The sequence below is a fragment of the Pituophis catenifer genome, unplaced genomic scaffold, assembly GCF_029215685.1.
Source record: "Pituophis catenifer annectens isolate HBS135680 unplaced genomic scaffold, rPitCat1.0.hap2 SCAF_7, whole genome shotgun sequence".
Taxonomy (NCBI): domain Eukaryota; kingdom Metazoa; phylum Chordata; class Lepidosauria; order Squamata; family Colubridae; genus Pituophis; species Pituophis catenifer.
The window spans coordinates 44,065,745-44,093,220 of NW_027256887.1; the positions used below are offsets into that span (position 1 = coordinate 44,065,745).

The 27,476-nt window shown below is 38.4% G+C and overlaps 1 protein-coding gene across 1 annotated transcript in view; it reads right to left on the reverse strand.

Annotated features, from left to right (window-relative positions):
* Nucleotides 1–27,179, reverse strand: part of MDM1 (Mdm1 nuclear protein) — a 40,917-nt gene extending 13,738 nt beyond the window's left edge. The window contains exons 1-13 of the mRNA XM_070946736.1: nt 27,022–27,179; nt 22,911–23,025; nt 22,086–22,450; nt 20,655–20,789; nt 19,996–20,172; nt 18,981–19,099; nt 18,408–18,507; nt 16,259–16,297; nt 15,769–15,944; nt 14,758–15,024; nt 5,573–5,697; nt 5,083–5,216; nt 1,247–1,493 (exon numbers count right to left, since the gene is read on the reverse strand). Coding sequence (XP_070802837.1) covers nt 1,247–1,493; nt 5,083–5,216; nt 5,573–5,697; nt 14,758–15,024; nt 15,769–15,944; nt 16,259–16,297; nt 18,408–18,507; nt 18,981–19,099; nt 19,996–20,172; nt 20,655–20,789; nt 22,086–22,450; nt 22,911–23,025; nt 27,022–27,069 — 2,047 coding nt within the window. The 5' untranslated portion in view covers nt 27,070–27,179. The remainder of the gene's footprint in view (nt 1–1,246; nt 1,494–5,082; nt 5,217–5,572; nt 5,698–14,757; nt 15,025–15,768; nt 15,945–16,258; nt 16,298–18,407; nt 18,508–18,980; nt 19,100–19,995; nt 20,173–20,654; nt 20,790–22,085; nt 22,451–22,910; nt 23,026–27,021) is intronic.
* Nucleotides 27,180–27,476: the final 297 nt, after the last annotated feature.

The following is a 27,476-nucleotide window of genomic DNA, read 5'->3' on the forward strand; positions in this document are numbered from 1 at the left end:
GGCCACAGAGTGACCCCTTCCACGGTGGGGTGTTGGCTTCGGACATGTATAGCATGTGCTTATGAGCTTCAAGTTCTCCCGATGCCTCAGGGGATAACGGCCCACTCTACCCGCAGTGCAGCCACGATGGCGGCCTGAGCTACTCAGGCCTCCGTGGAAGATATCTGTACGGCGGCTACATGGACATCTTCCTCTCCCTTTATACGTCACTACAAACCTGATTCATACACCTCGGCGGAGGCAGCGTTTGGGAGAAGAGTGTTGCAGAGGGTCCACGAGGATACAGGGTCGTTGGCCCAGGACAGTTCCCACCCATAATGCTGGCCAATCTTTGGTATATCCCAGCCTGGCACCTCCCATTTCTACACTATGGAGAATGGACGCTGGTCTTACTGTGATACGTTCCTTCTCGTAGTGTAAAATGGGAGGTGCCAGCCCCACCCTGTCTTTGTCTGTCTGTCCCGACTCCTGTTGGGAGGGAAGTGTTCTTTCTGTCTTTCAGATGGCCTTCCATTCGCTTTGTCTTCATTGTCAAAACTGAAGGAACATCACCAGGGAGGCGGATCTTCAGAAGTTTCAACTCAGTCCATAGAGCTAGAGCAGTGTTTCTCAAACTTGACCCTTTGAAGATGTATGGACTTCAACTCCCAGAATTCCTCAACCAGTATGCCTGGTTGAGGAATTCTGGGAGTTGAAGTCCATACATCTTCAAAGGGTCAAGTTTGGGAAACACTGAGCTAGAGTATAGAATAACCCAGCCTGGCATCTCCCATTTTACACTACGAGAAGGAACGTATCACAGTAAGACGAACGTCCCTTTAAATAAAACATTGCCAGCTGCTTAGTAAAAAACCAGTTATGAAATCACTCCAAAACAGATCCAGTTTGGATCATATCCAGATATGCCACATATTCCTAAACCTGACTGTAACAAGTTGCTCTAAGGTTTATGAAAATTCAGCACAACGGGAAGGCACTAGACTGAGAAAACAAATCTACATAGCTGCAAGCATTTACCTGAATCTAAATCCAACAGTAACTTTCTAAGTAACTATATTCTTATATTCGTCTTTTGATCGTTATTTTTCAAAGGATAATCACACTATCAAGTCCTGTTCGTTACAAACCTAGATTTCAATTTACTGCAATTTGAGGATTGATTACTGTTTTTGCAACAAAATACTAAAGTTATCTTAAATAGATAGGTCAATCTAAAGAAATATAAAGGTGTATCATGCAAACCAACCATTATGCTGAAACTCTGGATCTCGGAGACTTCCTTGAATGCGACAAAATGGACTCCAATAGGGTACAGCAGAAGCTTTAGACAGCTTTGTTTCTGAAACTATAGGTATCTGCTCGGAATGCATTAATGTTGCACAGTTTCTTTTACCAGAAGTATCTTGATTGGAGTACTGATCTGTTTGTAGAGGCAAAGGGTCCAAAGTTTTTAGTCCTGCAACTGAGGAATCAGTCACAGTTTTTTCTTCATCCTAAAATGCCAAAACAAATATTCTCATTGTAAATAATTCTGTTATTTGCTATGATTCCCTAATGTTGTTAACAAAAAAAACCAAAGGCCATAGTAATAACTGGTATTTTAACAAGTGAAAATAGTTTAAAGTCATTAAATGAAAGCAATCAGCCATGCTTCCATTTTGTATGCCTTATCAATAACTCAAAGATATGTGCAAAAGTTTTTGAATTCTAAATGTTTCAAATATGAAATACCTCATCCCAAATTTGAAATGTTTGAAGCTAAAAATACTCCATTCCAAATTCAAAATGGTCTGAACTGAATTTGAAATACCTATTCCAAATTTAGCAAAAGGTTTTCAAGCTTTGAGCCAACCACATTTTGTGCAGTTATTTTGAAACATTCAATCATAAAAATAGCATTAGAATACTTCCAACTTTGAAATAAATTACTTCCAACTTTGAAATAAAGGCATTTACAAGGCATTGTGAATCTGGAAAGTTTTGCAATCTCTAATACAACTTGTTAAAAAGCTTTGTTATCTCATTTATTTACTATAAGGTGCCTTACAGCAACTGCTTTCTTATGTAGAGATTTCAGAAATCCTGCATGTAGTTGTGTGCTATAATTTATATAGTAAATAAATATATAATTATATTAAATATAATTTTTCAATATGAATATGTAATTACTAGTTCCAATTCTACCCAATTACCAAAAAGAATTATGGATCTTGCAATGAACTTATATATATATAAGTTCCATCCCACTGCCTCCTCCCTCCCTTTGGCAAATTAAATTACACTACCCAGCTGCACATGTCCCAGATCTGTGCCCTCACCAAGCCCCTTGAAACCCAGACCAGCAAGACAACAAAAGTCAGAGAAGAGGGCGGACGGGGAAAGGTACAGATGGAGAGGAGATAGGCAGGTGGGAGAATAAGCACCAGAGCAGCATAATGTGACCAGGGGATGCTGCAACTGGTCATAGAAGCAGGCCAGTTGCAAGTGCCCAAATTTTGATTATGTAACCAGGGGGGCACTGCAACAGCCAGAGCCTAAGGACCAGTTGTAATTACATTTCATTCAGCACCATTGTAACTTTGAACAGTCACTGAACAAATAGTCATAACCGAGGACTACCTGTAATCTCCAAACAGAATGAAAAAGGTGACTCAAGCAAAAAGGACATGAAAACCTCTTAGAACAAAGTGAAAAGAATGATGCTAATTGGAAATACAAATAAGGATGCCTAGTAGAATTATGAAGTTAAAGGAATTTTGCATGAGAATAAAATGCATATAAAAGAATTGGTCCTTTAAAAAATAACTGTAAGAGAAAGATATTACATAATACGCACATAGACAAAAATTACTTGCAAAGAATGTAATCAAAGATATCAAGGAACAATTAAGGTTAAAAAAGGCATTTAAAATGTAGAGCTATTTTAAAAAACTGTTTAGGAAGCTATGAAAAGGACTAAAGGATCTTCCAGCAATGGGACAAAGTTAATAACAAGTTAGAAAAAGCATGCTAAGAATGGCTTTTTGAATTCTTTACAGCTCCTTTACCAGAAATGACCATAGAAAGTGTGTTTTCTTCTATGTAATTAAATACAATATTGCTCTGTGTGTCAGATTTCTCCTCCTCGTGTGTATATGTGCATATGGTCCACTCTGAGTCATTGATTGGAGGCAGGATGGAGAGGTCAACAGCTTTCTCCCATAGTGATATATTGGAGACTTTTTTCCTGCAGTATTTTTTTCATTAGCTGCAAGTTTATTTTTTAAATTTAAAAAATACCTTCTCCATTTATACCAAATTTCGTTCCTTTCTATTCAGTTTTCAGACAGTTATTTTGCTGACAGAAGTACACTGTCACCCTGGATGATTTATTGATAGAGACATGAAGTATAAATGTACAAATGCTTATAGTAACATTAGAGAAATTTTGTTCGGGAATGTGAAAATCCATGTACTTTTTTTATAGAGATGGTGCCATGTTGAAAACCTGAGTGATTTATTCAGTATGTTGTATAACACAAGTTTACATTTGAAAAGTAATTTATCAAGATAATTAACACAGAAAAAGGAGATAATAAGTGCAAGTTATATCTAAATGATAAAACCAAGCTAGTAGATCAATTTATGTAAATTGGAAAAAATATTTACTAAATTAAAAGAATGGGAATATTGATAAATGGAAAGATTTGGAAATGTGGTTAAAAAGTGTGGCTATTGCAAAGAATAAATATAAAAAGAAACAAAATCTTGGTGGTGCAGCAGACTAAAGTGCTGTTAAGTAGCACTTAGCTGCCAGCTGCCTGCAATTACTGCGAATTCAAATCTCACCAGGCTCAAGGTTGACTCAGCCTTCCATCCTTCCGAGGTAGGTAAAATGAGGACCTGGATTGTGGCGGCAATAAACTGACTTTGTATAAAAAAGAACACCGCTTGGGTGGGCCAAAAGCCCTACTAAGCAGGTATATACAAAAGTATGAAGGCTATTGCTTAACGCATTGTAAGCCGCCCTGAGTCTCCGGAGAAAAGCGGCATATAAATCGAACCAATAAATAAATAAATAAATAAATAAATAAATAAATAAATAAATAAATAAATAAATAAATAAATAAATAAAATCAACTGTGATTTTTATGGTGCTGCCCATTTTGTTATACTGAAGTGACAGTTGCATATGTTTATTGATAGTATGGATATATGGTTATAACGAGTACAAAATGTTTGTTTAGGCAGTTTGGTCATAAAGAGAAAGTAAATGTCTATCAAACTATACAACCAATATGTGGAAGAAGAATAAATCGATTAACAGCTAAGATAAAATTTAGAAGGTCATAGTTGCAAAGAGTGAGATTGTCAAAATGAAAGAGGTGAGATAATGAAGAACAAAAGCCAAAATATAAATTGATACAAAAGTCTGAGGAAAGCAAGAATGGTTTGCCAAGATAAAAACACAAGATTTACGATAAAGGGTGTTGGAGTATATATACAAATTATTCCCTACATCATTCTTCTACATATCACAAATTCTAATCAATTAAATCAAATTTAAAACAGGGAATAGACTGTTACAGATTTCATTATATATAATTTCCCCAGTGTTACAGGTAGTCCTTGACTTACAACTGGCATTTAATGACAGTTTGGAGTTATGATGGCCTTGGAAAGGGTGCTTTATAGTCCATAAAACACTTCCAGCCATTAAAAAATGTTGCACTATCCCCACAGCGGTCACAACTGCATTTTAGGCACTTGGCCACCACCTCATATTTAGAACTGGTTGCAGCATCCTACAATCACAAAACTGCAATGTGCTACCATTTTTGTCAGTGTAGCAAAAAAGCCACTTATGACTGAGTGATTCACTTAATGACTGCCATAAAATCTATGGTAAAATCAGGTCCTGTCATATGGTGCTTCAATTTACAATCATCGAGACTTATGACCAATTGTGGTCCTAAGTCAAGAACTATCTGTTCTACTTTACAGTTTCTTATTTGACAAAATTATAATTTCTTTTGTAATTATATATTTTATAGGAAGCAAAAAAGGACATTACAAATATTTCTTACAACAATTATACCTTACCGTGTTAGTTTTTCCTTTTATTTGTTCTCTTGAAACTTGACTATTTCCCAAATACTGCTTTTCTGAAGATTCCTTTTCTATTTGCAGTAAGGATGAATGCTTCTCTTTCTCAGGAGATACTAAAACAGCACCTCCTAAAATAAAAATGAACAATAGGGTTGCTAATTGTGGCTATATTATATATTTAAGAAACTATACCACCTGCATATATAGTAGATGTATAGAAATGCAAAAGGGAAGCTACTAAATTCATATTCTGCTTGTAGACTTTCCAGGAGCACCTTGGTAGTCATTGCTGAGATAACATTGATGATCAACTTCCTTATTTTCTACATTCACATTGGAGCAGAATATTGGGCTAGACTGGCTTTAATCTATTCATCATCACATTTTATTCTCTTTTTAAAATTAATTTAACATAAAATGAATTCTTAGGGTGCATGTTAATTTATATTTTAGGAAGTTAAATAAAAACTACCAGTCTTTTTACCTGCAGCTGGGGTTGTCAGATCATGATGTGTTCTTTGGATTCCACCAAGCGTTCTAAGTTGTGGAGTTGGAAGCCTACCACGTGCTCTTAAAGATTCTGAAGAATCTGCCCTGCCTTCTGAAGAACTTATATTTTCCATGGCAAAATAAGTAAGAAATGTGACAAAGTATAATTATCTAATGAACAATAATTTAAAATCCAGAGTCAGCATTAAAAGTTGTAAGTTCTGAATTATTTGAGTCACAAAGTATCACAACAGAGCTTCCAAGTTATTATCCCCAATCTCTAAATTCTGTTTCTTTTTTTGAATTTGTAATTGTTTTTGAAGATTATTTGGGATTTTGTTATAAAATCTAGAGTAAATTTTGTCATTCAATCAAAATAATTACAGATCAGTTTTCAATCACTGATCTTGTCATTTTCTAAATTGTGCTTTATCCTTTATTACATTTGAAGAATACAACTGCAATCATTTTTTACACTGTTACTTTACTGTCCTAAAAATGCTTATTAAATGTTATCCCAGACAATAATTTTCAAATGATACATTTATCTTAATAAATATCTATGAAATGATTATGAAATTTTTCTTCATATGTTTAAACAGATGTTACTTTAAAAAAACATTGTATTAAGTCAGTGAATCATCTTTAATTTCAGTAAGTCATTATTCATAGCTGCATTCAAATCATAAAAAGATTGCTTTATCAAACTTTGCAAATCAAAATTAGAAGTGACAATATACGAATGAGAGTGCTATTTGAACATTTGCTTAAGGCAGGGGTGTCAAACTGAATTTCATTGAGGGATGCATCAAGGTTGTGTTTGAGCTTGGGGGGCCGGGGTGGGCGTGGCCACGGTGGGCATGGCCAGCTCGTCACTCGTGTCGGCGCCTGAGGCGGCCTGAGAGCTCTGCCAGCAAAAACAGGCTCCTGAGCACCATTTTCGGCTGCGACGGCCTCTTGCAACCCTCTGCCAATGAAAACAAAGCTCGGGAGGACTGCACACAACCCTCCTGAGCTCTGTTTTCGCTGGCAGAGGCACCACAGGCTGGTCCTTCACTGTTTCCAGAGTGGCCCCACGGGCCAGATCCAAGGTGCCTCTGCCTCCAGTGCTGCCACGTGAAGATGAATCTCCTGCGGCCGGCCACCTGCTCCGGCCCACCAATTCTCAACTTTTCCACAGCCCACAGTGCGTCCAAATCGCCTGCCTACCCCCCACCCTCCCCATCTGCTGCTTGGGCAGGGGAACAACTCACCTGTGCTGTGCGGGCTGCACAGCCCGAGTGCACCGACCAAGGGACCGTCTGCAGCTGCTGCCAGATACCATCAGTCCCCACGCACTTACCACCTCTTGTGTGTGTGCCAGGGGATGAGGTACCTAGCCAAGCTGATCACCCTGAAATTGTGCTTTCCCAAAAATAAGCCCTAGTGCTTATTTTGGAGCCCCAAAAATATAACACCAGGTCTTATTTTGGGAGAAACACGGGTAAGAGATGTTTAATAATAATAATAATAATAATAATAATAATAATAATAATAATAATAATAATAATAATAATAATAATAATAATATTTTATTTCTATACCGCCCTTCTCCCGAAGGACTCAGGGCGGTGTACAGCCAATTTAAAAACACAAGACACAACAATAATTAAAAATTAAAATAATTAAATAGATTTGGCCGATTTAAAACCCCAAAAATTAAAATACCCCAATTTAAAATTATTATATTGACAGCCCTGCCTGGCGGAACAACAGGGTCTTCAGTGCGCAGCGGAACACCCGGAGGTCGGAGATCTTACGTATTTCCGGGGGCAGTTCATTCCACAGGGTTGGGGCTCCCACAGAGAAGGCCCTCCCCCTGGGTGTCGCCAGCCGACATAACTTGGCTGATGGCACCCTGAGGAGACCCTCTCTGTGGGAACGGACTGGTCGGTGGGAGGCTATTGGTGGCAGAAGACGGTCTCGAAGGTACCCGGGTCCTGTGCCATGGAGCGCTTTAAAGGTGGTAACCAATACCTTGAATCGCACCCGGAAGACCACTGGGAGCCAGTGCAGCTCGCGCAGGAGGGGTATCACGCGGGCACAACGAGGTGCGCCCATAACCACCCGTGCGGCCACATTCTGGACCAGCTGGAGCCTCCAAGTGTTCTTCAAGGGGAGCCCCATGTAGAGAGCATTACAATAGTCCAGCCGGGAGGTGACAAGGGCATGAGTGACCATGCACAAGGCGTCCCGGTCCAGAAAGGGCTGCAACTGGCGGATCAGGCGAACCTGATAGAAGGCCCCCCTGGCCACGGCCGTCATATGCTCTTCTAAAGACAGCCGTGCGTCCAGGAGGACACCCAGATTGCGAGCCCTCTCTGTGCGGGGCAAAGATTCACCCCCAATAGTCAGCGATGGCACCTGCTGACTATATCGGGACGCCGGTAGCCACAGCCACTCGGTCTTGGAAGGGTTGAGTCTGAGCCTGTTCCTGAGCCTGCGGTGGTCTGGGGTGGAGATGTACAGCTGAGTATCATCAGCGTACAGATGACACTTCACCCCAAAACCACGGATAATCTCACCCAGCGGCTTCACATAAATGTTGAACAGAAGAGGCGAGAGGACCGACCCTTGTGGCACTCCCCATGCGAGATGCCTCGAGGTCGACCTCTGTCCCCCTGCCAACATGAACTGCGAGCGGCTGGAGAGGAAGGAAGAGAACCACCGCAAAACGGTGCCCCCTACTCCTAACCCCTTCAACCGCTGCAGCATGATACCATGGTCGATGGTATCAAAAGCCGCTGAGAGATCTAATAGGACTAGGACAGAGGAGCAACCCCTGTCCCGGGCCCTCCAGAGATCATCCACCAACGCGACCAATGCCGTTTCTTTTTTTTTTTTTATATATATACACTTTATTGATTTTTTTTTAAGACAGATAAAATATAATAACAATTTTGTTTGACATCGGATTCACAGTGTCTGTACATATATACATGAAAAAATATCTGGTGTCATTTATACTATACATTTCTAATTAATTTCTGCACCTTTAACTCCTTCCTTGATTCTATCATTTATCCATTCGTACCATCTTCCCCATACCATATCATAATCTGAATTTTCATCATCACTTATCTCGTGTGTTAATTTACTTATCTCTGCACACTCTAATATTTTGCTAATTATAAGGTCGTCTGGTGGTAGGTCTTTCTTTTTCCAGTATTGAGCGTACGCCAGTCTGGCAGCTCTAGTTATGTGTATTAGGAGGTGGACCTTTTCCTTTCCATGCCCTTTCTTTACCATTCCCAGGAGAAATATTTCTGGATTCAAATCAATTTCTTCTTTGAGTATGTCTTTCAACCATCTCCGAATTTTGCTCCAGTATCTTTTTGCTTCGGGGCATGTCCACCACATATGAAAGAAGGTGCCCTGACCATGACCGCATTTCCAACAATTTGGGTGTACATTGGGGAACATCTGTGCTAATCTTGCAGGTGCTAAATGCCACCTATGAAGCATTTTATAATGATTTTCCTTGTACGTGGCTGCTCTAGTTAATTTATAATTTTTATTCCACGCCTCTTCCCATTCGTTAAAGTTCAAACTATGCCCGATATTTCTCTCCCACACTCTCAATTGGTTTCTGATTATGTCCTCATCTCTATCCTCATCTAATAAGTAATTATACAGCTTGGCCAACGCTTTTTTTCCTGGTCCCATCAGAATTTTGTCTAATCCGTTGTATCCTAATTCTAAGCCAAATTCATCCTTATCTTTCTGGTATCTTGATTTTATTTGCATGTAAGTCCACCAATCTAAGATTATGCCTTGGTCTCTCAGGGCATCATTTGATTTAAGGTTTCCCCCTCCGTCGACAATGTCTTTGTATCTGCACAGTTTCTCCATTCCCCACCTGTTGGGATAAATCAATGCCTCTACCGTAGAGAGCCAATTTGGGACTTTTGTATAATATCTCTGTCTAATCCCCGCCCACGTTTGTATTAGGGAGTCCCTGATTTTATGCCTGTGGAAGTAGGTTTTCTTTTTCTTATCTTTGTCCCATAAATACGCATGCCACCCTCTCTGTAAATCATGGCCTTCTAACATTAGGATTCTCTTATTCTCCAAAGTGATCCATTCCCTTATCCATATAAGTTCACTGAGGAGCTGAGGGAGTTGAAGCGCTGGAAAAGACGCCTAGAGAGCAGTTGGAGGGCCAGTCTTTCTGAATCTGACCGGACACTGGTAAGATCTCATATTAGGAATTACCTAGTGGCGATAAAAGCAGCGAAATGTAGCTATTTTGCTGCTCTTATTGCATCATCAGATAATCGCCCGGCCGCCCTGTTTAGGGTGACCCGCTCCCTGCTCCACCAGGAAGCGCGGGAGGACCCCTTGGAGGGTAGAGCTGAGGATTTTGTTCAGTATCTGTATGACAAAATCACTCAGATTCGGGAAGATCTGGACTCCGACTGGGTAGTCTCAGGGGGAGGGACGGGGGCAGGTCTTGAGAATGTTATCTGGGATGAGTTTGATCCTGTGACCCCTGAGGACGTGGACAGGATTCTGGGTAGACTGAACGCGACCACTTGTTTATTGGACCCGTGTCCCTCCTGGTTAGTGCTGGCTTCTCGGGAGGTGACACGAGGCTGGTTCCAGGGGATTATAAATGCTTCGTTGGGTGAGGGTGTCTTTCCTGCCGCCTTGAAAGAGGCGGTAGTGAGGCCTCTCCTCAAGAAGCCTTCCCTGGACCCGGCAATGTTGGTAAATTATCGTCCGGTCTCCAACCTTCGTTTTGTGGCGAAGGTTGTTGAGAGTGTGGTTGCGCAACAGCTCCCCCAGCACCTGGATGAAACGACGTATCTGGATCCGTTCCAGTCGGGCTTCAGGCCAGGGTACAGCACGGAAACGGCATTGGTCGCGTTGGTTGATGATCTCTGGAGGGCTCGGGACAGGGGGTGCTCCTCTGTCGTGGTCCTGTTAGATCTCTCAGCGGCTTTTGATACCATCGACCATGGTATCATGCTGCACCGGTTGGAAGAGTTAGGGGTGGGAGGCACTGTGTTGCGGTGGTTCTCCTCCTTTCTCTCTGACCGGTCGCAGTCTGTGTTGACAGGGGGACAGAGGTCAACCCCGAGGCCCCTCATATGTGGGGTGCCGCAAGGGTCGGTCCTCTCGCCTCTCCTGTTCAACATTTATGTGAAGCCGCTGGGTGAGATCATCCGTGGTTTCGGGGTGGAGTACCATACGCTGACGACACCCAGCTGTACATCTCCACCCCGGATCACCCCAACGATGCCCTTGAAGTGATGTCCCGGTGCCTGGAGGCCGTACGGATCTGGATGGGGAGGAACAGGCTCAGGCTCAACCCATCCAAGACCGAGTGGCTGTGGTTTCCGACGTCCCGATATAGTCAGTTGATGCCATCACTGACTATTGGGGGCGAATCATTGGCCCCCACGGAGAGGGCTCGCAACTTGGGCGTCCTCCTGGATTCATGGCTGTCTTTAGAAGAGCACTTGACGGCCATGACCGGGAGGATTTTTCATCAGGTTCGCCTGATTCGCCAGTTGCGTCCCTTTCTGGATCGGGACTCGTTACGCACGGTCACTCATGCCCTCGTCACCTCCCGCCTGGACTATTGTAATGCTCTCTACATGGGGCTCCCCTTGAGGAGCACCCGGAGGCTCCAACTGGCGCAGAGTGCGGCCGCGCGGGTGGTAATGGGAGCGACATGGCGCTCCCATGTAACACCTCTCCTGCGCGAGCTGCACTGGCTCCCGGTGGTCTTCCGGGTGCGCTTCAAGGTTTTGGTTACCACCTTTAAAACGCTCCATGGCTTAGGGCCTGGTTATTTACGGGACCGCCTACTACCACCAATAGCCTCCCACCGACCAGTACGCTCTCATAGAGAGGGACTCCTCCGGGTGCCGTCAGCCAAACAATGTCGGCTGGCGACCCCTAGGGGGAGAGCCTTCTCTGTGGGGGCACCTACCATCTGGAATGGGCTCCCCCCAGAGATACGGAGGATCCTGGATCTGCGCACCTTCCGCCGCGCTGTGAAGACCTTTTTATTCCATCAGGCGGGCTTGGCCTAATCTCTTCCCTTTTTTAAATATGTAAATTTTAATTTGTTTTTAAATTATTGGGGTGTTTTAATTTGTCTGGGCCAAAATGATTTAATCTGATTTTATCTGGTTTTTAAATTTTTTGTATCTATGTTATTTTATTGTCTGGCTGTTCACCGCCCTGAGTCCTTCGGGAGTAGGGCGGTATACAAATCAAATAAAACAAAAACATAAAACATAAAACATATCAGCTTTGCTGCTCTATAATACATTTCCCAATTCGGGAGTCCAAATCCTCCCACGTTCCTTTTTTCCTGTAAGATTTTGAGTGAAATCCTCGATTTTTTTCCCTCCCAAACGAAATCCCTAGTGATCTTATTTAATTCTAGGAAAAAAATTTTCTCTAAAATCACTGGTAAGTTTTGGTATAAAAATAGGATCTTGGGGAGGATGTTCATCTTGATTGCCGCAATTTTGCCTATAAGTGACAATTTAATCTTTTTCCATCTATCCAAATCTTGTTTTAATTTATTAATTAATGGAGTATAATTATCTTCTCTTAGAGATGAACACCTTTTGGTTAGCCAAATTCCTAAGTATTTTATTTTTGGGACAACCTGTAGGCCCAAAGTTCCTTCTATCTCTTTCTTCTGCGCCTCAGTTACATTCTTAGTTAGTATTTTGGTTTTAGGTTTGTTCAATTTAAAGCCAGCCACCTCGCCATATTTACCCAATTCCTCTAATACTTTTTGTCCAGATGTTAATGGGTCTTCTAGTATTAGTGCCACGTCATCCACAAAGGCTTGCGTTTTATAGATCTCTTTTCTAATTTTTAGCCCTTTAATTTCTTTGTTATTTCTAATCTTACGTAATGTTGAATGTTGTAATCTTACGTAATGTTGAACAGAAGAGGCGAGAGGACCGACCCTTGTGGCACTCCCCATGCGAGATGCCTCGAGGTCGACCTCTGTCCCCCTGCCAACACGAACTGCGAGCGGCCGGAGAGGAAGAGAACCACCGCAAAACGGTGCCCCCTACTCCTAACCCCTTCAACCGCTGCAGCATGATACCATGGTCGATGGTATCAAAAGCCGCTGAGAGATCTAATAGGACTAGGACAGAGGAGCAGCCCCTGTCCCGGGCCCTCCAGAGATCATCCACCAACGCGACCAATGCCGTTTCTGTGCTGTGCCCCTGCCTGAAGCCCGACTGGTACGGGTCTAGATAGCTAGCTTCATCCAGGTGCCTGGGCAGTTGTCGTGCCACCACACTCTCAACAACCTTCGCCACAAAACGAAGGTTGGAGACCGGACGATAGTTAACTAATTCAGCCGGGTCCAGGGAAGGCTTCTTGAGGAGGGGCCTCACCACCGCCTCTTTCAAGGCGGCGGGAAAGGCATCCTCACTCAGAGAAGCAGTTATAATCCCCTGGAGCCAGCCTCGTGTAACTTCCCGGGAGGCCAGTACCAACCAGGAGGGACACGGGTCCAATAAACATGTGGCGGCACTAATCCTACCCAGAACCCTGTCCACATCCTCGGGAGCCACAGGATCAAACTCCTCCCAGATAATATTCTCAAGACCTACCCTCGTCTCCTCCCCCGGACTCACCCAGTCGGAGTCCAAGTCTTCCCGAATCCGAGCGACTTTATCGTGCAGGAATTGCACAAAATCCTCAGCTCGACCCTGCAAGGGATCCTCCCGCACTCCCCCCCGAAGAAGGGAGTGGGTCACCCTAAACAGGGAGGCTGGGCGGTTCTCTGCAGATGCGATAAGAGCGGAAAAATGGTTAGATTTTGCCGCTTTTATCGCCACTAGGTAGGTCTTGATATAAGACCTCACCTGTGTCCGGTCGGAATCAGAATGACTAGTCCTCCAAATGCTCTCTAGGCGTCTTTTCCGACGCTTCATCTCTCTCAGCTCCTCAGAGAACCAAGGAGCCAATTGAGATTGGCATCGGGTCAGAGGCCGCAAAGGCACGACACGATCCAAAGCTCCGGCGGCCGCACTCTCCCTGGCGGCCACCAGCTCTTCAGTCGAGTCGTGTGTCAGAGTCTCAGGAAATGGCCCAAGCTCCGTCAGGAACCTTTCAGGATCCATCAGGCGCCTGGGACGGAACCATTTAGTCGGTTCCGTCTCCCTGCGGCAGGGGGAAGTGGTAGGAAAGTCCAAGTGAAGGAGCGAATGATCTGTCCATGACAAGGGTTTAATGTCTAAGTCCCCTCTACCAAGATCATTCAACCACTGACCAGAGATGAAAATCAAGTCCAGAGTGTGTCCTCCTATATGAGTGGGGACTTGAACTAACTGGGTCAGGTCCATGGCCGTCATGGAAGCCATGAATTCCCGAGCCACCTCTGACGTCTCACCCGCGGATGGAAGGTTGAAATCCCCCATGACAACAAGTCTGGGGGTATCCACCGCCACCCCGGCGATGACGTCGAGTAGCTCGGGTAGGGTCGCTGCCACGTGGCAGGGAGCCAGGTACGCAGTCAGCAAACCCATCTGCACCCCACGGCCCCACTTCACAAAGAGGGACTCACATCCGGCTATCTGAGGAACAGTGGTCTCCCTCGGACAAAGACTCTCCCTAATAATCACCGCCACTCCCCCACCCCTCCCCTGGGCCCTTGGCTGATGAAATGCACGAAAACCTGGTGGGCACATTTCAACGAGGGGGACCCCCCCCCTCTTGGCCCAACCAGGTCTCCGTAATACCTGCCAGGTCTGCACCCCCCTCCAAAATAAGATCACAGATGAGGGGGGCTTTATTGACAACCGACCTGGCATTACATAACATCAGCCGTGGACCCTGGGCCTGAGACTCTGCACAACCCAGGCCATGAGGCGCGCATTGGGGACCGGAGTGCGCAATTGCTCGTAAACAGCGTATGCGCACCCCCGGCACATGATATGGTCCCCTGCGCCCGTCATACCTGCCCCTCCCACTCATTATTTCAATTATATTGCCCTTCTTGTTATCCTCCTGCTCCCCGGATAAATTTTCTTTCCTGACCCCTCTGCTTCAGCCAATCAGCCTGTCACCCCGCTCAGTAGCTATCTGGACCCCCCCCAGGTCCATAGCCCCATAACTCCAAACAGGAAAAATAATATTTCAGGTATTTACTTTTGCTGATTGTTTATACTGGCATCCTTGTCATTTTTTTCCACTTCTTTAACTTCACCAATTTCTTGCTTATTTTCTTCTTCTTTGCATTCTCCTAATATAGGCGACAGATTTTCTTGTTGCTCATCATCATGTGATTCATCCCAAACTAGACGCCGCTTGACAGGAATAGTAAGAGCATCTGATACACCTAAATTCCCAGTGCTATTTTGCTGCGCAGGTTGTGCCAATATTTTAGGACCTGAAGATAGTTTGTTTTCAGGGATCCTAAATAAGGAATAACAATTTATTAAATGTAAGATTTAGTAGCCATTTATATATTGTAAGAAATATTTGGGACTTCTTCAATGATATGACTAATGACAGTTGTATCAACTTAAATACATTTATGTTTTAATTATACTCATCTGCAAATTTAGTAATAAAGCAAGCCAAATGAGGACGACCTAAGAACTATACAACTATCGGTAGCTCTCTGTGACAGTAGAGGCTTGAACTGAAAATCAAGAATAGATTTTCAAAGGAGTTTTGTAATATATGCTAGCAATTTGCTAAATAAAGGAAAAGGGGGAAACAGTTACTGTGCTTGACAATCTTTGTTAGTATCTAAAATCTCTTTGAATTCTCTGTACACATACTGTACATGTAAATGCACACATAAATACAGTGTTCAAGGACCTTATCTATTTTACATATTCTTAATCAAATTTACTTGTGAAAAAATGTGCAAAAGTCAAAAATATTCAATAATATGCTCATATTGTGGTTAAAATGTTTTTGGATGTAGCCTGATTCTTAATAATTTCATGGATATATTCATGCAGTAAATGATTGATATACATCACTTTCTTTCAAGATACTTTTTAAAAAAAATTCCAGTCTAGCCTATAGCTAAGGGATTGCCTGGATGTTTTCCAACTAAATATTAACCAGGCCCAGCCCTGTTTAATTTTCTATCCCAAAATATCACACTTCTAAAAACACAACCTTCTCCCATGTCTAATTTCCTACCCTGCTAAGTCAAGTGCTCTGATATTGTTGCTCATGGTTTCTTCCACAGTGGATTCAGAGGACAAATCCCACAGTCTATTGCTATCTGACAGGATTTGATTTAAATGATCTCTGGAAAAGTGGGTTCCTTGTATCCTCTGCTTATAAGCTTCTGCTTTCTCTCGAAGTTCTTTCACCTGGATATGAAGATTTCACACTGTTATTGATGGAAGGGTTTTTTTGTCAACTTTGTTGGCTAATTAACAGCCACCAAAAGCACAAAACAGCATGTCACAGACAATGCACAAACATTGCAGCACAAATATCGAAGGAAAATATATTTTTAAAAATGCTTCTTTTAAGCAGTCATGCCAAAGATCACGGATCAGTAAATTACTCAGCAAGCATCAAAAGGACTCCAACTATACATATGCTTAATATAACAATAGTTTTTTTATGATTCATAAATTTTATAATTTCCCCAAACATGAAAAACTTAGACATGACCAACCTCCACATACCACATGGTATTTAGGGTGTTTTGAGAACCCTGAGGAGAGGAATACAAAAATAAACAATATTTATTTACTAATTTTGTATTAATATTACAAATTTACTTCAAAAATTAAAATGATTTCTTCATTCTGCTATGACTGTTATTCTCCTGCCTCCTAGAGTTCATACTACAGAAGTGTAATTTAACTTCCTTAAAAATAAAGCATATCAAATGAATAGTATTACTCCAATCCACTAGATTGAATAAATACTTGACAATTGTAAAATGATGCATAGTACATTTTCTGAACTGATAATGAACAGCAAAAACTAATCTCCATTTTTACATCAGTCTACCAAATTAAATAAACAGTAGCTCCTTTGTTACTGTTCCCTAAATCTAATTTTTACTAGGGAATGCTGACTTTAGCCAAGGTAGGAGAAATTGAAGTTTTCTGGATTTTGTTCTGTGGTTCTTTGTGATTTGTGAGGGAGTTTAAATTAGCTTCAGTGGTGGTTGTTTCACAACAGGCCATACCACTTGTATTATTTTATAACCTAGCATAACTGTTTCATCAAATTGTTTCACAATACCTAGGAGTACAAATAAAGCACTTCTTTTTAAATGATTAAATAAGCCCCAACCTTTGCAAAATTCAGACAGCTGTTTTAGAAGCTGCCGATGGTGGTTTCCTTTACATGGTTCTCCTCAAAATGTGATGACAGCATTTCTCATTTTTAAAAAATTGCAGCCAGTACAGTATGTAACAGAAACAGAAACCAACAGATGTCCCAAGAGCATCAAAAACAGGACAGCAGCAATATTAAGATTAGTTGCATAGCATTAAAGTATTTAGTGTCTCCTACCAATTTTCTATATCATTTTATGGATTTTACATTAAATGTTATTAAGTCAAAATGAAGATTAATTATCAATAATTAAATAAGATTATTATTTATGGTGGGAGAAGAAATTATCTTTTATTTATTGAAAAGGTTAGAAAGTCTTGAACACTGGGAACAAGCAACAAATGCACACTGCTATAGAACCTGCTAGAAAGCTTGAATTCTGAGGGCTGTTAATTATCATTCTGTTCTTTACTGTCTTTACTGTCCAGTTATTTCACTGTCCGCTTATTTCTTCCGCTCACTTTTTTTTAGTGGAAAAAGAGAGAGCGGTGTGATGGCCTGTTGGTGAATACGCTCACCTCTCACTCTGATGGTTTAGAGTTCAATCCTAGATAGCAGATTTTTCTCTCCTTAATTAATTCTTAATATTCAATTAATGTGAATTTATTTTATATCCGATAATGCCCTTTTTGTAGTATAGTTTTTATATAAGGGGAGATCTTCGGAAATTGTTCAGCTGAAATAATTAACTCTGGGATGACAGGTTTGAAAATATCAGCATCACATAGGATCTTTCTGTTTAAATATTTATTATCTTGTCTTCTTTTTAGATCAAAATTATCTTTTTTTCATAAATACAAACCCCATCAATAAACCAGTTGATGAGAAAAATTTCAGAGAACTTGCAAGAGACAGTAGTTTTATTCAGATTGCTCTAAAAGCTAATTATTTCCTCTATCCAATAACAAAGCAGAATGCCAAAGTTTAGGCACATAAAAAATGATTAAAGAGATGTAACACATGAAACTAATCTCTATTTTAGTCTTCTTGATTACAGAAATCCAGTTCGAACTAATTCAGGAAACCCTCTGTAACTTTTAATGGACAAATATTTGAAAACAAAATTGCCTATTCAGTGATTGTTCTCTATGCAGATACATGAAAAGTAAAATAAAATCAACAAAATTACAAAAGCACATTTACCAATCAAAATTTAGTGAAAAGAGTTACCTTGTAACATTAGACTTCAAATCAAATGAGGGAGATATAATTATAGTAGAAAACAAATTATTGAAAGAGTGGGTGCACAAAGAAAGCCATTTCTGAGAAACAAGAGCAGAGATCCAAAATAGCAGCTGATTAAATGCAATACTTAAGTTCTACCATGTTCAGTAATAACATTTTATTCTACATTTTTCTGCCATATAATACTATTTATAAAATATACAATACCATGTATTAAAAGGACAACTTTCAAAAGATGAAGCAATATCAAAACTTTCAAATGAATTCCTTGGAAATAATCATATACTCACTTGATAAGGTATATTTTTTCTGACATGGACCCAGGCTCCTTGTTTATAGATGTACTGACTAGGAGACAAGAATTTTGATCTATATTCTGTATTCATTTTCCTAGAAAAACATAGTTGAAAGTAAGAAGAATTAAATATTACTTTGTAATTGTGTAGGGAAATAAGAATGCTAAATATCAAAGTAATACAGAGAATAAAATAGAAATTCAGCAAACATTTGTGTGGGAAGAGTGTGTCTTTGACAAAAATTAATTTTTCAAGAGAGATATAAAGGTCTCAAGAAAACCAGATTTTTGGCCAACACCAGAACCACTACATTAAACTGGGTTTTTATTTTAGAAGTCACTGAACAGAATAAACTTAAAGAGAGATAAACTAAGAGACGAATCAGGAAATCTCCAAATCCTCCATGGGTTCATATGGGGACATTAAGCAATCCCTATTTCTTAAACACAAGGAAGAAGGGAAACATAACAAAACATTCCTTCTATTCATTTTCAAAGTTGACTATATTTAAATAACTATGTGTAGTTAAAAGAGAATTCAAGGCATTTTATATTTTGATATGCTTACTTAGAATGTCTATGTGAACACAGCAACTTCTGGTTTTGTTTTTCTTCTTTCTGCTTTGTTTCTAATTCATTTTGATTTGAATCTTCTGGTGTCTTTGAAGTGGTTTTATTTTTTTCATTCTAAATTTTTTAAAAAATATATTTTATTGTTGATTGTATAAATTATAACATTAAAATATATAACTATATTTATTAAACATCTAACTTCTAAATGCAATGATTAATCTTAATTTTATGAAGTATATAAATATTTTAAAATGTTTCCAATAGAACACTTACTGATTATAGTTCTTAGTATGATATTCGTGAACTTCAGAAACTCAATAATTGTCAGAAATAATTTGAATATACTATGCTGCTGGGAAAATGTATATTCATTTGATTGAAATGAAATATGATCAGGAAATAGGAGTAGAAATAAATAGACATAAATAGAAATCATTAAGCACATGTTTTTCATATTACAACACTTGTTTAGTGACCATTCAATGTTACAATGGCACTGAAAAAAGTGACTGTTTTTCACACTTACTCACATTTTTATTTACTTCATTGCCTTTTAGGTTACTTAAGATATTATTCCCAATATTCTAGATCTAACAAATTTGAGTGTTTTTATTCATATATTCATGCCAAATCATCTATCATTATCTGTAAATATTTTTCATACCATGCTTTTAATTTTGACTTGATGGAATGAAGATTAATTTATATATATTTTGAATATATTTAAATATATTTTGAAATGTTTGAATTAATATTTAACATTTTAATGAATGAATAAGACCAAAAAAATATCAAGAACTTAAAAAAAAATCTATGTGATATTTTTTAAAAAACTTTTAAAATATGCATCACTTCTTTATATATTGCAATCACCAGGACAAGAACATGAAATCAATCAACCAAATTAGACATTCTAAGTATAGAAATTGCTAATTGAAAAGCATAATGCTTTTTAATTTATTATCTTTTAAAGCATAATGCTTTAATAGATAATAAATCAAGTATAATACCTTTTCTCCAGAGGAGACTTCTACTGATTCAGATCTAGGACATTCACTCTCTTCCAGAAAGCATTGTTTCAGTTGTTTTACAGGGGGTGAAGGTTTGAAATTCCTTTCATATTCAGTTTCAGGAATAATAACAGGAGACTTAAATGGAGGAATGGATTGACTTGATCTGTGAATAAACTTTGGTTTATAAAATACATTATTTTTTTTTATAAAGCTAAGTAACTTTGCCACTGAAATTAAAGAGACTTAGTGATGTTTAATCTCTACTACATTACTGCACAGCAGAAAAGTCTTAATCAGTTGATAGGGAACGATCCAGCCATTTAGTTACAGGCAATACTACTCAAAATACAACTGTATATACCTGAGAAGTCAGCTAATAAAATCAATTATACAGTATTTGGAACAAAATGGAGCATTTCACATGCAATGTAATACATCAAAAACGCAATACAACAAAACAATAACTGAAAAAAGCCCCAATGAAGATATTTTCCTGCATAGTAAATCTGCACTGAACAAGAATCACAAAATTATTTTATTAAGACTTTAGTCTATCTACAAAGGAACTCTGGAAAAAGCCTTATTTTCAAATTAAGATTTATAAAGTTGTGCAAAACTTTTCAAAAATGAAAACACTTCTTAAAATATTTAGTTACCTGATCTGCTGCAAGGACTGGAGAAAGCTTCTGTGGGGTTTTCCAAACAAACTCTCTTTGATACTCAGAACTTCTAGGGAAGCTTCTTGATCGTGAAATATTCATGCCTGCTCTCCTCTGTAGAACTCTGTTGAGCTGACAACCGATATTAATAATATATTCAGAATGTCATATCTTTTTGTGGTCTAGTATCAGAAGTTTTTATCATCATTAATACTAAGATGGACTATGCTGATAAGAAAAGTATGTTATGACATTCTACAAGCTTGCTTATACACAAACATGGAAACATACTTTTTACATTTAAACCCTGTTCCTGTTACCATTACTGGTTAAAACTGCCTTTGATTTAACATGACAGAAGCATTGGGAATATTTAGGCTCTCATATAAAGTCAGTGGCAATTTATTTACTTGAATAATGAAACAATATGCCTGTACAGGTAATCCTTGACTTACAACAGTTCGTTTAGTGACTGTACAAAGTTACAATGGCATTAAAAAAGTTACCTATGACCATTTTTCATATTTATGACTGTTACAGCTTTCCCATGGTCACATGATTTACATTCGGATGCTTGTCAACCGACTCACATTTATGACGTTTGCAGTGTCCTGGAATCATGTGATTACCTTTTGCAACCTTCTGACAAGCCAAGTCAATGGGGAAGCCAAATTCACTTAACAACTGTGTTACTAACCTAACAACTGTATTACTAACTTAACAACTGCAGTGATTCACTTAACAAATGGCAAGAAAAGTCGTAAAATGGGGCAAAACTCACTTAACAAATTTCTCACTTAGAAACATACATTTTGGGGTCAACTGTGGTCATAAGTTGAGGACTACCTGTAAACAATTATTTTAACATTGTGTCGACATTAGCTTTCTTGACTGCTTCTTTTCTATTATGTTTTTCCTTTTGGCTAATTTATATTACTTATACAGGAGTTTAGGGAAAATCTATTAAATCTGTATGATTAAATTCTTAGTAAAAAATTGCAGGACATTACAATTTTCTTCATATTTCTTCCTTGAATTTTCTTTTATGTTATTTATAATTCTTTAATCTCGTATTTTTTATATTGACCCTCTTTCTGTAAACATTATTCCCTTCTTTTTCCAAGCCCTCAAGGGGATTGTTTGCTCTATCCTTTCTTAGAATCCAAAGATTCTTGCACCTCTCCTAGCGTAATGATTACTTTTCCTAAACTGAGCATTATTCAGATATGTAGACTCTGATTTCCAGAACTTTCAGCAATTGCCATTCTAGCAATTTTCCATTGTGGAAAATTCTGCAAATTAAAATTCAAGAATATGGAATGCACCCAGGCAGGGAAGTTTGTATTGTCCATATTAATAAAGTTACAATAAATTATTTCTGAGCTTTAACTCACAACATCAAATCAAACTTTTTTTTGTACTTCCTACCCCATGATCTGTTTTTCCTAATTCTTTTTTGGTAGATGCTAATATTTTATTTTCATGCACTGGAGTTTGGGGCACTGACTTCTTGCTTTTTTTAAGTGCTTCAGTTGATTCAGGTCCAGATCCTGCAGAGTTGAGATGCAGTTTTTCAGGAAGCCTAGGTGAATCCGATGTCTCAATTGAGTCCTTATTCAGTTCAACATCCTTGCTGTCGGTTTTGTGCAATTTGACTGGCTCACTGACTTCCAATTCTGATAACACATCTTTCTCCAAGCCATTACCTCCATTCCATTGAAAAGATTTTGAAATTTGCGTGTCATAATAAGGCACTCTTCTCTTGGAAATAAAATTTGGTTCTCTTGTGATCCCTGTAATACATGTAATATCAAATACTCTGAAAATTCTGAAAAAGAACACGAGCACCACTCTATTTCTTTTGCAGAAGAAAAAAATATATAAATAAACATTTCATCAAAGAAATGCTTCTTTTAGTTTGGATAACACCTAGTAGTATATTAACCTTCAGTCTTACTTTTCATTGCCAAATACACATCAAACAATGAATAATAATTAACTATTTTGACCAAATATCTAAGTATATTCTCTTTCAGTCTTAACCAAGTTAATTTAGTATCTAACATTGTTGTGGTTTAATGGTATCTAATGGTATTTAATGGTATCATGAATCCAAACTATGAAACTGTGTTTACCCCACTGCATGATAAAATTTATTTTATGAAATCTAGATAATTAGTATGTAGAAAACAGTAACTATTACAAGTGTTTCTTATACAAGAAATACATCACAAAGTATTTAATTTGTCTTACCAAACTCATCTGATCGAAGGCCAGCCCATCGGCACTTTTGTTCATGTGTAGAACTGCAGAGTCTAGGCTGTTCTGATGGCTTCCATTTGAAATTTCTTTTGTACTCACTTAAACCCTACAATAATATAAAATGTGAAATAGTAATTTTATGCCTTATTTCTTCCAAACTCATTAAGTCACAACCTGGCAGAATTGATGTAAGCATTTTTAATTTATATCAAAGGTCAAATAATCTTTCATAACAGTAAAAAATAAAGACAAAAGATTTCGCCAACAAGCTTTCCTATTTATATGATTTGATTCTACCTGAATACACTTTTGCATAAACGTGGTTACATTCACATTTGTAATATGCCTATCTTATTTCCTTAAGTATTTTATTATGTATATGCAGTTCCTTCAGATAGTAAAATTTACTTTAATATTAATAGGAAATGCCTTGTAGAAAGGAAACAAAACTTATTAAATTTCTACTTCAGATAATTTAACCATCAGAATCTAACTTCACATCATGTTTGAAATTATATAGGTACTCCTTGATTTACAATCACAATTGGGACCATAATTTCTGTCATTGTCACTAGTCATAAGTTGAGTTGACCTGATTTTAGGACAATATTACATAATCATTAAGCGAATCATCAAGGTTATTAAGTGAATCATGTCATCATTAATCAAATCCAGTTACCCCCGTGGTCATTTTTGCCAAAAATTGGCAAAAAATGGTTGCAAATTGTGACAATGATTGCAGGATGCTGAAATTGATCATAAATGAAATCCTGTTGCTAAGTGTTCAAGTTGCAATCATAAGACAATAGAAGTAGAGAGATGGTCATAAATGCAAAGTACAGGTCATAAGTCACTTTGTCTGGGGCTGCTGTTATTTCAAAGGGTTGATAAAACAATCATATGTTGAGATTTTTTTAAAGCAACTAGCTTTCTTTAAAGATTCTGGATGGGTAAGTGCTTTTGTTATAACTGTTCTGTTAATTTACAATTAAAGGGTATTATAAACATTAGATAAGTTATTATTTAATAATTAAGGGCTATAATACATATTAGAACAAAAAATCGATCTACATCATCACATATAATGTTCTATATGGCACATTATCTGTCAAAAGCCCTGTCTTTGCAAGTGTAGCAATTTGCTTACAGATGGGAATATTACTCTTAATAACATAATGCTGCACTTATAACTTAAACTTCACAGTGAGGTTACCAACTGTAAATATGGTATATATTTTGTCCAGTTTATAAGGTGACATTAACCTCATTGTGGAAATAGACTGAAGCTGGTTAATTTTTTCCAAGACTTAAACTTAATTTTAAAAGCAGTTTGAAATTCTGTTCAACTACTGAGCAAAAAATATTTTCATGTCATGAAGTATTTTTTGCACATAATAGGTAATTTCATCTGCAGGATTCCACATATTAATAAAGAGAGACCATTAGAAGTGTTTCATTCCACATCTAATAGTTAGGTACTCTTTTATGAAATACTATACAAGATATCTGGGCAATGAACAAGCCAGTCTCCTATTTGGTTTTCCTTATTATTTTCTTACTTTCCCTCTCTTTTACTTAACAATTAACTGCTCTCAAATTTCCTATATTGGAAGCCAATGATAAAGCTCAGGTTTTATAATTCACAAATTCAGATATAACATTATGCTCTTTAATTAACAATCCATAATTTTTAAGAATACTTCACGAGATCTTTTTCATAGGTGGTTTAATATTCCATATTACTATTCTTTAAATAATATTTTACTACTTACAAGAGAATAAAAGTTAATAGTGAGCAAAACTGTATTAAACAGAGGGAGGGAGGGAATATTGTATTTCTATACAGAATATAAAGTGGCTTTCCTTTCTTTCATAATTTAATAGGTTTCAATGCTTAATTGGTTACACAAGAAAAATGTGGATTAATGCTCTACTCCTGACCATTCATCTCCATTGAATAAAAGATTGAAACAAATGGAATGATAACACAGATATGGACTTTTCTTTTTGTATTTATAAAGAACTGTATAGGTTTAGGGCTGGGTTAGGATAATTACAAGACAGCAGGGTGGTTAAAAATCAATGATTTTTAAAAAAAAATCAAAAAATCAGATTTTTTTTATTTAAATCGGATTTTTTTTATTTAAATCAATTTTTTTGATTTTTATCGAATTTATTTTAATAAAAAAATTTTGGAGTAAAAATCTATCGTGAGATAGTTTTCTATTCAAGATACATAAATAATTTAGTTTATTCAGCATGAAATGGAGCTTGGTTATGTAGCATGAGGCTGTATATTCTGCAACACTGGGACTATCGGTGAGTCAACAGTGGGTCAAAGGAGTAGCAGAGATGACAGTTGCTCTTTAAAAATTATGATTTAAATCGAGTTGATTTAAATCAAGCCTTTTTACTAGTGATTTAAATCATGATTTAAATTGTGATTTAAATCAACTCGATTTAAATCAAATCCACCCTGCAAGACAGTACACCAAACTGAAAGAATATAACTTGAACTATTAAAGAAAATTAAAATCCAAATCTCCAAGATCCAAATTCTGGGATGGTATTTTTGAAAAAAGCTGTTTTTGAAGGACTACAGACTGTTTCTAGAGGTGAGTAGTATTTCAAGGTTGCAAAGTCTCAACTTTTAAATATTTCATTCCAAAGCCATTCCAAACCTATCAGTTGTATTCCAGTATTCAAATAGACTATTCCAAGTGTGAAATTAGGGTTGGAGAGGTCTGTTTAGATGTCAGATCACTTCTTATAAAGTTGGAATGAACTTCTAATGAGGCTGAGAAACAGTATTTGGATTCAGTACAGATAACCCTCATTTACTGATTCCCTTGTTTAACAAGTTTTACTTTACCAGTATTAAAAAGATCCAGCCTTGTGGCCAGTCTTTGCATTTACAACTGTCACATCCCACATTCATGTGATCATCATTTGGGCACTTCGCAATCAGCATGCATTTATAACTATTAGTATTCTGTAGTCATTCAATTACCATTTTGCATGTTTCCCAACAGGGCTTGCAACATGCAGTTAATAGAGAAGCAAACCACAGTCACATGATGTCTTGTTTAATTAGTATGATTTTAGGATGGTTATTAAACATTGATTCGCTTACTGACCAAATGGGAAATGACATCATAAGTCTGTCAGAAGTCATATGATTTTCTGCTTAACAACAAAGTTGCTGGATCCAATTGTCATTGCTAAATGAGGACTATCTGTATGCTTCAACCTCTATGTTTTATACACCTACTGTCATGGGTAAAATTCTACTGTGTTAGAATAAATCTGAAACCTGCCTATTTTACACATGTTGTAACTGCAGAGCAAATAAAAATAGATCAATACAAGCAGGAAAAAATAAATTAAAAGGCACAAAATGTTTGTATAAGCTATGTGCAAGTGCCATGTAATTTTTATTGCTTGTGAAAGTGTTAACAAAATTAATATTCATATATATTTCAAATGCCTTGAAAATTATGTGTCTACTTTTTCTTAAAAGCCACTCAGCTTTCTCTTTATTTCACCCTTCAGTGGCTTCGTAAATTAGCTTTTGTCTGAACTACTGCAAACTGAATTATGTATTTTTTATCTTTACCACTCACAATGGTTACACTGTCATCCTTATTTCCAAAAACTTAGGACATCATGTCATGCTCAATTCACCACCTCTCTAAACTCAAAGCAAAGAATCCAAATAGCACTTCTCACAGCTCAACTCACCTCATCCCATAAATATCCAAGGGCTTTTCTGCTATATTCTTGGGCTGTTCCAATTCATTTCAGTAACATTTACACTGGGATAGACCATAATATATCACGCCCAAGATGCAAAGATAGTCGTCTTCTATTCTAAATAGTACAATTGATTCTAACCTTGCCTTTACCTAACATTCCCACCTTTTCCTCTGGCAGGCACTAACGATGTTAAATGTATTATAGGCATTAGACTAATTTATTATTATACTACAATTCTTTCCATTTGAACCCAAACAGAGCAGACAATGGAGTTTCCCGTCGTCGAACAGCTTTTAATATCTGAATAAGGACCGTGAATAAGGAGAGACCCAGCCTTAAGACTTACCACTGATCCTAGTTTCCCATGCCAGCTCATTCCCGTTGGTAACCACATGCTAACTAACTCAGAGCTCACTGCCTATCCTGGGCCCACTTAGGCTGGGCTTGGCGAAGGGTCAGCGAGACAACCATCAGCCGCCGACCCGGATTATTTGCTGGTGGAGAGGGAACAAACCCCTAAAGCGACGACAATGGGCGCTTCTCTTGAAACGACCAATAACGCAACGGCCAATACCAAGTACAGGCGAGGGGAGGAGAGAAGAGATAAAGAACGGAAGCCGAGGGCTTGTTCTAGTTTAAAGTTTCTGAGCAAGAGGGGAGAAGCCTCTCGCTGAGGACACGACGGCAGCCCGCTCTCACCTTCCAGCGTACAGGCATGACTCTTCGCCTGGCTGGAACGAGACGTGGCCAGCGAAAACGTGCAAGTCTTCTACGGGGAGAAAAGAGGGCGGTTGCTGTGGA